The sequence below is a fragment of the Pteronotus mesoamericanus genome, unplaced genomic scaffold (genome assembly GCF_021234165.1).
Source record: "Pteronotus mesoamericanus isolate MK-2021 breed Mesoamerican mustached bat unplaced genomic scaffold, CSHL_Meso_final contig_192, whole genome shotgun sequence".
Taxonomy (NCBI): Eukaryota; Metazoa; Chordata; class Mammalia; order Chiroptera; family Mormoopidae; genus Pteronotus; species Pteronotus mesoamericanus.
In genome coordinates, this window is record NW_026555082.1 from 1697883 (window position 1) to 1711694 (window position 13812).

The 13812-nt window shown below is 52.2% G+C and overlaps 1 protein-coding gene across 1 annotated transcript in view; it reads left to right on the plus strand.

Annotated features, from left to right (window-relative positions):
- The first annotated feature begins 1550 nt into the window (after positions 1-1550).
- DYNC1H1 (dynein cytoplasmic 1 heavy chain 1) overlaps positions 1551-13812 on the plus strand; it is a 60414-nt gene continuing 48152 nt past the window's right edge. Inside the window, exons 1-5 of the mRNA XM_054567736.1 lie at positions 1551-1969; positions 9288-9375; positions 11646-11819; positions 12049-12304; positions 12645-12831. Coding sequence (XP_054423711.1) covers positions 1714-1969; positions 9288-9375; positions 11646-11819; positions 12049-12304; positions 12645-12831 — 961 coding nt within the window. The 5' untranslated portion in view covers positions 1551-1713. The remainder of the gene's footprint in view (positions 1970-9287; positions 9376-11645; positions 11820-12048; positions 12305-12644; positions 12832-13812) is intronic.

Below are 13812 nucleotides of genomic sequence, written 5' to 3' on the forward strand. Positions count from 1 at the left end.
ACTGACCTGCACGTAATCGATTTTCCTCTTTGTCCCTGTTCCTACCCCAAAGAACATGGATGGGGGAGGGAGAGAACTCAGCAGAATGCCTAGCACAGAGTGAGCACTGTTAGCTGTTGGTAGTGTTGTTATCCATTACAGCTGTGACCACAGCACAAACTCATCGCAGTTGCTTTTATTGTTCCTGGAAGGTTCCATCGGCTGGGGCACATGACCCAAGGGTGGACTGCAGGGCAGGAGGATGGGGTATTGCTCTCTTTCCTCCTCCAGGAGTTCCCGGAGAATCACCTGATTAGCCTTCATGTTGCAGCAGCCGCTGGGACCTGGCACCTGGTGATGGAACAAGGATAATTTTATGTGCGGAAGTTTCCCAAAGATGATTTGGGGAAATCAAATCATCCCATCATCCTTCCACCAATCAGGACTCAGCTCTCTGACTGTGCACTTTGATATAAAAATAGCCCCTGTGGCTTCCCTTCCTCCACACAATTTAAGAAGCAAGCTATGAATCTGAACTATCCAAGACCAATTGAAAGTAATGGTATCATTTCTAAACCAAGAACGTGTTAAAACAAACAAACAAAATTAAACCAAGAATGGGGGCCACCTGGATCCTGGCCCTAATGTCATTTCGGAGTAAGGAATGAGGTCCAGGTGGATGCGAGCTGGGAGGCCCTTGGCGAGCAGGCCTCTCAGCCCCTGCTTTGCGTGGACCCAGGTGCCGAGGCCCCCGAAAGGCAGTGCCAGCCCCAGCTGCGAGCGCAGCGCCGCTGTCCTAGGTGCAGGCTCTCGCGTGGGTCTCCCTCTCAGTCCTACAGCATCCCGGGGGGATTATTTTGTAATTGGCAGCCTAGGAGCCACATCGCGGCTTTACCCCGGTGCTCAGGGGTCACCTCCTGGCTTTATCTAACCTGCCCCGCCATCAGGGCTCCAGCTGCGACCTTTAGGCCCTCGGCCTCCGTAGAGGCCACTTCCTTCTCCGACGGGATTGCCCCCTCCCAGCCTGCCTCGTTCCAGCCCAGCCACGTGACACGTGACTGGCCACGCCCCTCTTCTCCTCCCCGGCTGATGAAAGTCCTCGCTCTCTTTCGGCGTAATAACACCTTTGTCATGACTTTGTGTTTTAGTGCTTAACACATTGTCGTCATTCGTTCAACGGGAGAACGCGGGCTAAGTGGTTAGAACAATGTCAGGCACAAGCCAAGTGCTCAAAAAACGTTAGCTCTCGTCATTGACACACATTCATTCATTCATTCAGAATTTATGGGGTATCTCGGCCCAGCGCTGTTCGCGGCGGCCACAGCAGTAAACAACACAAAACGTAACCCCTGACCACCCTAAAGCCTCCGCGCGCCAAATTCTCTTCTTTAAGGGATTGAAGTGCGGAGCCGCGGAGTGGGTCCCGCCCAAGGCTGGGACTACAAATCCCGGGAGGCTGCGCGATGGCGCCGCCGGGGCCCCCCGCGCGCATGCGCGACGTCTGACGCCGGGGCCTCGAGCAGGCGCCAGTGGCTGCGGCGGGCGACCGGCGGGCGGGGCGGGGCCGGCGGGCGGTGGCCTTTAGGGCGGAGCCGGCGCCGCTAGTCTCAGTCGGCCGCGGGTTAGCGGCGGTCGGCCTCCGGCTCCTGTTTCGCTCCTTCGTCCGCCCCCTCTCTCCTGCACGGAGTCTCGGCTGCCTTCTCAGCGCTGTCTGCAGGTCCCGAGCGCGGCGTCATGTCGGAGCCCGGGGGCGGCGGCGGCGAGGACGGCTCGGCCGGCCTGGAGGTGTCGGCCGTGCAGAACGTGGCCGACGTGTCGGTGCTGCAGAAGCATCTGCGCAAGCTGGTACCGCTGCTGCTGGAGGATGGAGGCGAGGCGCCGGCCGCGCTGGAGGCGGCGCTGGAGGAGAAGAGCGCCGTGGAGCAGATGCGCAAGTTCCTCTCGGACCCGCAGGTCCACACGGTCCTGGTGGAGCGCTCCACACTCAAAGGTGCGGCGCCGGGTCGCTCTCGGGCCGACCGCCTCGCTCCCGCCGCACCCGGCCCGGCCGGAGCCCCAGGGAGCCCTTCCGGGTGGCGGGAGGATGAAGGTGCCCCTGTCTCGCCGTCACCACAACAATGGGATCGCTTTGTCTGTCGGGCCTCAAGATGGCCGAGTTGGGTGGAGACAGCGTCTCAGGGCTGAGCGCGGCGGGCGGAGGCCGCATCCCGGCCTCCAATGTCACATGAGCTTTTAGGTTTCGATTTTTGTCCAGGCCAGGTCGGCTCGGAGGGATGTGTCAGGGCAGACCCGCGGAGCCGGGGGCAGCCTGCGTTCCGGGCCCTTCGTTGTCTGGGCGGAGGGGGAGGGCCGGCGGGCGCCGCTGGGGGAGCGGTGGGCCGGCGCGCATCGCCGCCGCGGCCGTACGCGGACCCGGATGCCGGGCCCCGGGTGACAGGGCTGCGAGCCGGGCATCACCTCTGGGTGGATGTGTGCACGCAGGTTTGCCTCTTGGTCCTCACAGCGTCCGCATGTCACACGCGAGGAAACTGAGGCTCGGGTGAAGTGAGCCAAGGTCACCAGCTAATCCTTGTCCTTAGACTTTGCGGCTCGGTTTCCAGTCCGCTGCTTGTTTTCGCTAATGATATGTTATAATTTGCGTAATGCTCGGGGGGTCTTAAGGGAGACCCTGTGATATTTGAGTCTATTCTACAGATTTTAAAAAACATTCAGGTTCGGCAACTCGTGGGGAGAGGAGGCAAATGGTGACCTCTCCAAAGCAAGGCTAGGTTGTCTTAAGAGTGGAGCAGGCCTTCAGGGAGGGTTTCCCGTGGACTCTTGGAGACCACCGGGTAGAGGACCATGACAGCGCGCGGATGGGTGTGGCACCGTCCGTCTGGGAACTCGGCGGTGGTGTGCCGGTCAGTTTGAACGGTAGTTCCCAGGGGCCGTGCATCGTCTGAAGACGTTCCCGAGCACGCTGCTTGCAGTCGCGAAAGCTGTGCGGTTCTGTCCCTAAGAGGGCCTGTGCTGCTGGCCTCCCCCAACACACTTAATGTTTCTTTCTGATAATTTGTTTCTTTCAAAGCCCGGCCTTCTCAGGGGATGCTTCATTGTAGCCTCTGCTTCTGCAGGAGGCTTGGAGGGTCAGGGGGAGTGACAGGACATTTTTCTTGGATCCACAGGGATGTTAAAGCAAGTAAGTCATTGGGGCTTATTTAGAGCATTAATGTATTAATGTTTAGGGGGTTTGTTATGATTGGGTTTGTGTTTTATCGAGTGAAAACCCACTAGTTTATTTTCTTTTTAAACACATTTAACTCATCTACTCTTTTTGAAAAAGAGTACATAGTCATGGTAGAAAAATTAAATCACCTGGAATCCTCCCACCTGGCTGTAACCGCGGTCAGCATTTTTGGTCTTTCTGTTCTATTTTTAGTGAATACACATTATATTATTAAACTATGTTTTAATCTGGGTTAAGTTACTGTATTTTGAGTAGTTTGACCTTGGCTAATTCTTGATCACGTTTTTCATTGTACAGTTCATGTATTGAAATCAGTGATTTCCATCTTGAGTCTTCAGCTTTTTTTGAAGAAAAAAAAAGAAAAATTGTAGGTGTTGTTCTTTGCTCCTGGAGTGTTCATAAGTAATGCACTTTCACAAACACCTTCGAATTGGACATGGCTAATTACCAGGGGGAACCCTAGGTCTCTAGCACGCCTCCCAGCTAGCGCGACTGCCTGTCTGCCTGCCTGCGATTTCTGGGTGGGCACATTTCCCTCTTTCAGCGGAGTGAGTGTCCAGGCATCCACATCTTGGCTCCACAATGACTTGCACTTTTGAACGTTGACTCAGGAATGAGGCCTCATTCCTGAAATCCTACCTCATTCCTGCATTTATAAAAATCCCTGAAGGATTTCAAGTAATGCAGCCTGTCTGTAATTTATTTTTCACGTGCCCCCCCAAAAAAACGTCTAAGGAAAGCCTCTGGTGTCGTCCGTCAGTCTTGTCAGCTCCCGGGCCGCACCAGCCTCCGGAGGGGGCGTGAGGCGCAGCCGCCTGGTGGGGGACTGTCTTCCTTCCAGGCGATTTTCACGAGTTAGAAGTTGGCACTTGCGCATTTAGGCAAATGGGAGCATCCAGGAGCAGCTCCCGGGAAAAGGTAGGCTTACGGCGTGAGATGGAAAAGGGCTTTGAATCATTCAAGCTGAATAAAGACCAACAACAATGAAATCATATAATTTAATTAATGAACAAGCACATTGCTTTTATTTTATTCCCCCTCCCCGCTTTATGAAAAGAATCTTCCAAACACTTGTGATTGAATATAGGAACATTTTTATATCAAGCCCTCCCTATATTTTTGATTACCCTAGCTAAATATAATTTTTTTTTGTTAAAGTACGGCATTCCTTAAACTATAGACTAAAAGTTGCAAATTTAACATTTTATTTTGATAGTGAAGAATTGGAGAGTTGATGGGAAAGGGAAAGTTAGATCGTAACTCCTCATTAAAAAGAAAAAGAGAAGTCTCCTTTCTGTAATCCCTGGCCTGTAAAAAAAAATTTTAAGATTTTATTTATTTTTCAGACAGAGAGGAAGGGAGGGGAAGAGAGGGGGAGAGAGACATCTATCCGTTGCCCCCACCTGCCCCAGTCGGGGGTCTGGCCCAGGCAGGTGCCAGAACCGGGAGTCAAACCAGTGACCTTTCCGGTTCGCAGGCGGGAGCTCAACTGCTGAGCCACACCAGCCGGGGCCTTTTTGTTTTGTTTTGTTTTGTTTTTTTTAAACATTGTTTCCTTCATAGGTACTTCTGGAACTGTGACCCACTGGTGCTATTAGCGACCAGATGAGGCTATTACCAAACAGGCATTTTATGGTGTTACTGATGTTTTGTAGCACTTTTTATCCAAGTGCGTTTTGGGTTGTGCTTCCACCCTGTGCAACGTGCTGAAGATAGGGACAGGTGACAGGTGCCCCAGTTTGCGCGGCGGAACTGGGGCCCCAGGGCCTGCGTGCCGTCCAGCGTGCGAGTGGCCAGGCCGGGGTCAGGTGCTGTTTTGGGGTTTTTACACTCGGTCTAAAACTCTAACTTAGAACTTTGAGACTGGAAACGGGGGCTGCCTTTAGTCAGCACTAACCTGTGCTTGGAATTCTAGTTTCCCCTCAGAAGCACGACGGAGGGGTCTCGCCTCCTCTTCGGTTGCGCCGAGGGGGCTGCAGACTGGGCTCCGAAAGCAGGCCGGCACTTTGCCGGTGCCCAGCTCCTTAGAGCTGTGATGCTCTGGAAAGTTGTATGGGAAAGTTTTTGTGTGTTGATTTTTTAAAATTAGGTAAATTAAGTCCTTAGATAAGTAAAGGGTGAAGAAATGAAGTAGATTGATGTCTAAATGGTATTTGTTTTCGGCCTTTGCGTAGCCCCCACGATGGTTAATAAAATCGTTAATAAGCCAAGAGGCAGTTTTCTGTGATACTACTGTCTGGGCAGGCTGGGCCGGGAGCCCACCCACCCGTGCAGTCGCCCTGTAGGTGGGACCTGCACCCTTTATGGGACAAACCAGCCTGCACAAGATGAGTTTGGACGTGCGGGTAGCACAGGAAGTGAATTTATGCGCAGCGAAGGGAAGATCGTCCTGACTCCGTTGCAAAAATTAAAGCTGGATGGATAGTCTGTGCACCAGCTGCTTAGAGTTGGGCAGGGAATGCCGTGGAGTCCACCCGCCCCCCTGTCCTGGGGCAGGAGACCGAGCACCTGGGAAGAAGGTGTTTGACGGAGACTTCAGTTCCTTGGTGTCCATTAAAGTAGGAGCGCTTGTTTTCATTTATGTCATACCGATCATTTCTGTCAAATTAGTATTAGGCTCAAAGTATTAAGTCATAAATCTCTTAAGCATTTGTAACTTATTGTAACTTACTAGATTTTTCAATTCCTTATTTTTTTTTTTTTTAAGATTTTTGATTTATTTTTAGAGAGATGGGAAGGGAAGGAGAAAGAGGGAGAGAAACATATGCAAGATCAATCAGCTGCCTCTCACGCCCCCACTGGGGACCTGGCCCGCAGCCCAGGTGTGTGTCCTGACCAGGAATCAAACCAGGGATCTTAAGGTCACAGGCCGGTGCTCAGTCCACTGAGCCACACCAGCCAGGGCTCTTCTCTTTTATCTGGAACTAACATAATGAACCCCGGTTTTACATTGCATATAGTCACTGGTGTAGACTCCCCCCGGCCTTATAGTCCTCACAGTGTTAAAACGAAGCCTCAAGGCTAAAGAGAAAATGCAGGCTTTCTCACCAGCTTTTAGCCTCCTCCCGAGGCGGGGTCGGTTGGGGCAGAGAAGTCAGAAGGAGGACGGAAGGGTGGGCCTGAGGGGACAGGAGAAAGCAGCAGAGGCGGGAAACGGGGGTACTGAAGCCCCCATGCGAGGGCACAGGGAGACGAAGCTTGTGATAGCGATCTGCCAGAACCCTGGGGAGCCAGCATGTTTTTTATATCAAAGGAAGAGAAGGGGGGAGCCAGGGAACCAGGAACACATCACAAGCAGGCCAAAGGGGCGAGCTGGCTCCATTCTCAGGGCAGACTTGCCTTGTGGGGGGCACGAATGAGGGGCGCCCGCAGTGGATGGGGGCGGGGGACAGGCAGCCTCGCCTGATCATTCACCAGCGGACTCCCTCCCACAGCCCCTCGCTCATCCACAGACGGGGTGGAAGCCTATCCAGCCACCCAGGAGGGGTAGCTTGAGTCTTGGGGTCGTTGAATGTGCACCTTTTTCCACTTCCTTCATGAGGCGTGATGCTCACCCGATTCATGATGCAGATCACTTGCAGTTTGAAAGAACCTGGTCCTTCCACAGAAGCACGCGCAGACTTGTGCTGATGTCACTTCAGAAGGTGGCTGTGAGGGGCGGCCAGCACTTCCTGTCCTGGGACTGTGGTTCTTTGGCTGTTAACAGGCAGGGCACTGTTGGTCGTTTCGCATTAACCAGTACTATTCAGAGTATTAGGAAACCGATTCAGACTTTACTGAGAGATATGACCTGATAAAACACGCAGTTTGTGTTTGAATATAATCTTCTAAATATAGCAGGATTAGTAGCCGTTTTAGTATTAAGAATTAACTATCAGGTGTCTTCCCTCCTATGAACAATTTTTAATGTTTCTGCAGAAGTAGGATGTCAAATTATTGTTATTTGGAAGAGGAAATTAATTACAGAGAAGCAAAAAGATTAAATTATTTGATGGCAGTTTATAAAACAATGTTCTAGATTCTTTAGCTCCATGGAAGTCAGACATATAATCTGACTTTATTTAATCTCTGTATTTATGAGGAATAGGCATTAAAAAAGTGAATCCCAAGTGCGTTCAATGAGTGATTAATAATAACGTCCATGAGTTATCCTCACAAAGAGAAGGAAGATTTCTACAAAGCAGGTGGGGAGCACCCGCTTGCCAGTCTTCGTCCGGGGATTACGTCACCGGGTGTGCCTCCCGCCCCCAGCTGCGGCTGCTGCACTGCAGCGGCCTGCGCCGAGCCGGGTGCCAGCAGAGCCGTGACTCATCGCCCGGCCGCCTGGCCGGCCGCCCGTCTCCCCGTCTCCGCCAGCCGGCGTGCGCTCGGGAGCGCAGGCAGCATCCTCAGGTGCTGCGTCCCGCTGCCACTTGATCTGTAGAGACGACGGGCCGTGAGCTGGGAGGAAGGAAGGTTCCAAGTCAGCGTGCTGTGGCTTTAGTTCTGGCAGCCACCTCCTGCCGTGATTCTGCAGTGTCACTTTTATCGTCTGTATGCTGTTTGGGTGTTAGTTTGATGGTGTGTTTTATATAAATTGGTGGACAATATACAGAACGTTCGGGCAATGAGGGGAGAAGACATCTCATCACCCCGCCAGCCCGCCAGCCGCTCCCCGTGGGGCGTCCGCTCACCCTCCCTGTGCGGCGGGGGCCGCGGTGCCAGTGTGGCCGGTTCCGGGCGGCATCGCTCATCTCGCCTCGTGGAAGATGTGCACTTTGGGAGTGAAAACTCAGCTGATTTGTTTAATAGTTTTTTTGTTTTGTTTTTTAGTCATTTTTTTAAAACAACTTGGAAGCACCTGGTATATTAGAATGTCCTGCCCCCCCTTCTTAAAATTATACCAAAAGCAATATTTTAAAAGAGCCATTGTCCTATTGATACAGTAAAAATTTTTACACATGAAGTGTGGGTTTTGTCTCATCCTACGACAAGTGAAGCGGATAGCTTTTGCTCAGGCCCCAGGCCCTCGGATTTCCTGGTTTGTAGCGTTGGAGAAACTGTGTGGACTAGACGGTTGGGCTGAGTGCCCCGCCCTCTTCCACTGCAGCCAAACGACCTTCCCAAGATCTCTGCGCAGCGTCTGCCCTCTGCTGTCACGTCAGGAGGTAAAAGCGGAGGCGACCCACACTGTATCACGCGAGGCTGACCCCAGCCAGTGAGCTTTGCCAGCGCGGGGCCCATGTGCCCTGCCGTTGCCTGGCCATCCGACCGGGGCCGGCGGGCCTCCGGGGCGCGGGTGCTGGAGTTGGAGGTTTGGACCACTTCCCATTCTCACACGGTTTTTATTCTCATTTTCCAATTTTGATTTTGAACTACTTAGAAATTTAGTTTCACACGTGTTCTGAGCTACTTACTGTTCCATCCAGGAAGCTTTAGCACGGCTCCTGGGCACCGTGCCGGCTGGGGGTGTCCCGCACGGCCCTGCCTGCCCAGAGCTCGCCCTGGGAGGGAGCCGCGTTCCCCCGTCCGCGCCCGCAGCAGCCTCTGCAGAGCGCCCTGGGAGCAGAGGGGAAGGCCCGGGGAACGCCCCTCCAGGACCCTGGGGTGTTTCCGGGTAGCGGTTTTCTTGATGGGGGCTTGCCCTGGGGGGCCTTGGTGGGGGGCTGCCTGTGTCTGGTGAGGACCCCGGGTTTGGAACCGCAGACTTCAGAATTCTTACTCTGTCCCTTTCCAGCCGCGTGTCTGAGACTTTCATTCCTTACCTGGAGGGCAAGGGTAGCAAGTCACACCAGCCCCGTAGTGTTGCCAGGGGGGTTGAAGGTATGATGTACTAAAGCGCTTAGGAAGTGCCTGTCGCACAGTAAGTGCTGAGTCAGCAGCCGAGCAAAGGTGCAGTGAGGAGGGCGGGGGGGACTTCGGAGTCTGGGGCCCGGGGATGAGGCCAGGAGAGGCCGGGGGGACTGGCCGGAGGCACGGCACGCAGCAAGGCGGCACCCGGGACAGGAGTGAGAAAAATGGGCCAGAAGGGAAAAACAGGTAGCACCCCCTCAAAACTGTAAATGCTGACGGGAGTGTGACACATGTTTATTGTGATTTGTAGAGGATGTCGGTGATGAAGGAGAAGAAGAAAAAGAATTCATTTCCTATAACATCAACATAGACATTCACTATGGAGCCAAGTCCAACAGGTGAGTAGCGTGACTGCACGTAATCTCCGGTTCTGAACCCGCGCGGGTTGGGTCGGTGTCCGTCTTCACCGATGGGCGGTGGCGTTAAGAAAACGGCCAAAAGATCCCTCCTCCAGAAACCCGGTACGTTGTCTTCGATTTCATGAATTCCAGTTAGGAGGATTCCCAAATTAATATAAATTCTAAAATATTTTTACTTTAATCTCCATGTCATGGCTCCCATTTGAGGTTTGATGATAATATACTTAACATACCTAATAACACTCAGCCCGTATCTGAGTTTTCACTGTCGTAAACAGCGAGCAAACGCTCTTGGCTACCGGTGTGACTGTCGGATAAACCCCTGAACGCGGGGGCACGGGTTCAGATGCAGTGCGTCACCGGCGTGTCTGATGCAGGTTTTCCCCTTCCAGAAAGGTCGTGGCAGTTTATACTCCAGTAGACATATCCAGATTTAAATACGTAAATGTTGTCATTGATCCTGCATTGACTTTCAGAAACTTTAATTTTGAATAATTTCAGGCTCACAGGAGCTTCACAAACTGAGTGTGTAGAACTCCCAGATGTCAGTTACTGACATTTGCCACGTTAGCATTCTCCTTTTTCTCCTGAACCATTTGAGAGCTTGTTGCAGACAGCCTGCCTTTCTTTACCTACATACTTCAGGGTATTTCCGAAGAACAAGGGCAGCCTTGTTCCCAGCTTCAGCGCGGTGAGCAGCCTCAGGAACTGTGGAGACGGTGGGCTAAGGCCGCTCTGCAGGTGCAGGGGATGTTCGGTGGTCCCGGTCGTGCTCCTGCCCGGGGTCCTCCCGCGACCCAGGATGCCGTCTCGTGCCCTTCTTTCTGTGTCAGCCTCCTAGTGTCTTTCATGAGGTTGTTGGCCTCGACAAGCACAGACCAGTGGTCGTGTGGCATGTCCCTCACTTGGGTTTGTCTGGTGTTTGTCCGTGAGCAGATGCAGGTGTTTTGGGCAGGAGTTCTGTTGTAACTCCGCTCCTTCTCAGTATGTCTCGTTAGGAAGCTCCGTGGACTTTTTGGATTATAAGTATCAGATATAAAGTCCCAGCCTGGGAACTGGAAACTTCAAATATTAATTTTCTTAAAGATACTAATTCAGCCTCCTTTGAACACCCGCTATATGTAAGATACAGCAGTAGGTGTGCAAAGAACTAAAACCTGAACCCTGCTCCCGGGAAGCCCGTGCCTTCGGGGAGGAGGGCTGTGGGGCTCCGAGCTGAGTGGGGCCCGGGCCAGAGTCCTCGAGACGCGAACTGCCGTCAGCCACGCGGCTGCAGAGGCTGCGTCCGGCGGCAGACAGCCCCGTGGGCGCAGTGACGCGGGAGGTGGGGTTGGAGGGGTACTGCATTTTGCCACTTATCACACGCTCCTCTGTATAATGTGCAGCCACGTTTTTGGCCCAAATTTTCAGGGAAAAAAAAATCTTTTGTTTTAATTTTTTAATTCAATTATTTATTTATATTTGGAAACAACACCAATTATGGTTATCTAGGATATTATTTTGCATATGGACATCGTTACTGCTTTCTAGAGTTACACTTTTAATGCATAAGCTTAAATAAAAGAATTAAAAACATTTACATATGTACGGAATTAGTACTACCCATGTATAATGTGCCTCCTTATTTTCTCTCAAAAATTTGGGCAGAAATGCACATTATATAAGGCAAAATACAGTGCTTGGAATTTCAGCAGCTGAATATAGATTTCTTAAGCAAAAACACAAAAGCACAGGGAACGTTTGAAGAAGGGGACGTGTAGCTGACGTGGTGACTCAGGTGGGGGTGGGGTGCACAGCAGGAGCTGGAGCCGGGAGTGGTGGGGGGCCTGGAGCGCCCTCTTTCGCTGCAGCCTGGGGGTACCCTTGCTTCCTCAAGCTGATGTGTGACTTAGTGCCGCAAGGGGGTGATAGAAATTAGATCAGATCAGAGGTAGGTCTGTGGCGGCATGTGACTTGCTGTTGCTAGGGAGGTCAATTTCAATAAGGCCAAGGTTATGACCGTAGCCCATTTATGTGACAGGCAAACCATGCTGTCCCCATGTCCTTGATTCGATTGGTTCTCACCTGAGTGACAGAAAGACACTGTGTTTCACTACTAGGAAAGCAACAATTTAGTCTGTTCTTAATTGGATTTAACTGAAACATTCAAATGAATTTTTATTTGAATGCAACACAGAGAAGGCCACCGTAAGGGAGACCCATTAGGAGTGAGACTTTCCGTTCTAACGTCTTCCTTGGCCTCCTTGCAGCTTGGCCTTCATTAAACGTGCCCCAGTGATCGATGCAGACAAGCCAGTGTCTTCCCAGCTCCGCGTCCTCACGCTCAGCGAAGACTCGCCCTACGAAACCTTGCACTCTTTCATCAGCAACGCGGTGGCTCCCTTTTTTAAATCCTACATCAGAGAGTCTGGCAAGGCAGACAGGTAAAAACCGTGTGTCCTTTGCTGGTGTGAGTCACATGTCACCAAGTGTTCCTAAGACACTGGGAGGTGACATAATATTCGGGAATCAGGAGGATGAAGCTAACAATCGAGAGGATGTAAACCCCTTGCCTTCATAAAATGTATGTTAATATTTGAAGATGTGACCTAAAAGAGCGTATCTTCGGAGACCAATAGCGCACTAAGTTTTGAGATATTTTTCTCTCTTTAGGGATGGTGATAAAATGGCTCCTTCAGTTGAAAAAAAGATTGCAGAGCTTGAGATGGGACTCCTTCACCTGCAGCAGAACATTGAGATTCCAGAGATCAGCCTGCCGATTCACCCAATCATCACAAACGTCGCAAAGCAGTGTTATGAACGTGGAGAAAAGCCCAAAGTTACAGACTTTGGAGACAAGGCGGAAGACCCGACCTTTCTCAACCAGCTGCAGTCGGGGGTTAACCGCTGGATCCGGGAGATTCAGAAAGTAAGGGCACGCGCCGGGAGCGCGCGAACGCTCCCTCTTCGATCTCTGTGAGAGACCTGGCCTGGGATTTCATGGGTGGGCTGGATTCTGCGGGGACTGTCAGCCGTCCCTGCCCGTGGCCCCGGAACCGCCCGGCGGGACGTCCCGGCCCAGGGCAGTGAGCGGCTGCCCTTGTGCCCTGAACGCCCACCTGTGACCTCAGGTTCAGCCGCCGACTGTTTACAGGCAGCCAGTCCGCTTGAAGTGTGAAAGTTAAGTTGTGATGCATGCGTTTAGTTAATGAGACTTTTCCCACCTCTTATAACAGTGCCTACCCTGGAATGTTATTCTATGTTTAAAGGTGACCAAACTGGACCGTGATCCTGCCTCAGGAACCGCCTTACAGGAAATCAGTTTTTGGCTGAACCTGGAGCGTGCGCTGTACCGCATCCAGGAGAAGCGCGAGAGCCCTGAGGTCCTGCTGACCCTGGACATCCTGAAGCACGGCAAGCGCTTCCACGCCACCGTCAGCTTCGACACAGACACAGGTAGGAACAGGAACCGACCGTCCCATCGGGCAACCTACCTGGCTTTTGTGAGGTCTTGCTGATAATTTAGGTGAAAATTAACACACACTCCATCGCGATTGTTCCCTCTCTGGCATCTTGTCCCATCTTTCCCCCAGCTCGAGCTAATGGGAATGATTTTTCCACGTACCTCTCGTTCCCTTCCGGGGTTTCGAGAAAACTGAGCCAGTGTTCCTCCATGGGACTTCGCCCTGCTGCTCAGTCACTGGCTTCCCCGAGTAGGCTGCGCCGCCTTGGTGTGAAGTCAAGTGGGCTTTAGACAGTCCGGGCAGGGCGGTGGTTTCCATGAAGCAGAAGTTACTTGCCCACAGGGCTGTGGACAGAGAGCTGCTTAGGACTTTCTCTTCCTTCTTTCACCTGCTCTGTCCCGTTCTCGCCTTCCTCCGTGTTCTGAAAGTGGGCGAGGCGCCTTGGGTTTTCTGCGTGGCGACGCTGTGAGTGGCCGTGAGTGGCCTGCGGGCGGCCGGGCGGCCGGGCGCGGCCCGCATGCCTGTGCACTCCACGCCCAGCGGCTGTGAGAGCAGCCGAGAGGACGCCGCCCTGGCCAGGCTCCTCCCTCCCTCCAGAGTGGTAGGGGGCCCACGCATGAAGGTCGGGAAGTTCCAGGTAGACATCGCCCCATGACGTTGATCGCGTTGTGCACGTCACCTGGGCATCTAGTAATGCTGAAAGGGTGCCTCGAATTATTTGTAACACCTCTGGAACTGTTGTTTTTTTCTAACACGTTTTTCTTTTAATCTTACACCAAAGGAAGTAAAAAAAAAAAAATAGACTAGGACCCAGGGGCGTCTGTGTTACGTCAATAACGCACTCACCTAACTTGAGCCTTGGGTATAAAATTTACATTTTAGTGATTTTTTAAAAAGAAAGATTTTTTAAAATTTTATTTTTGGGGGTTGGGGAGGGAGAAGAAGGAAGAGAAACATCCTTGTGTGGTTGTCT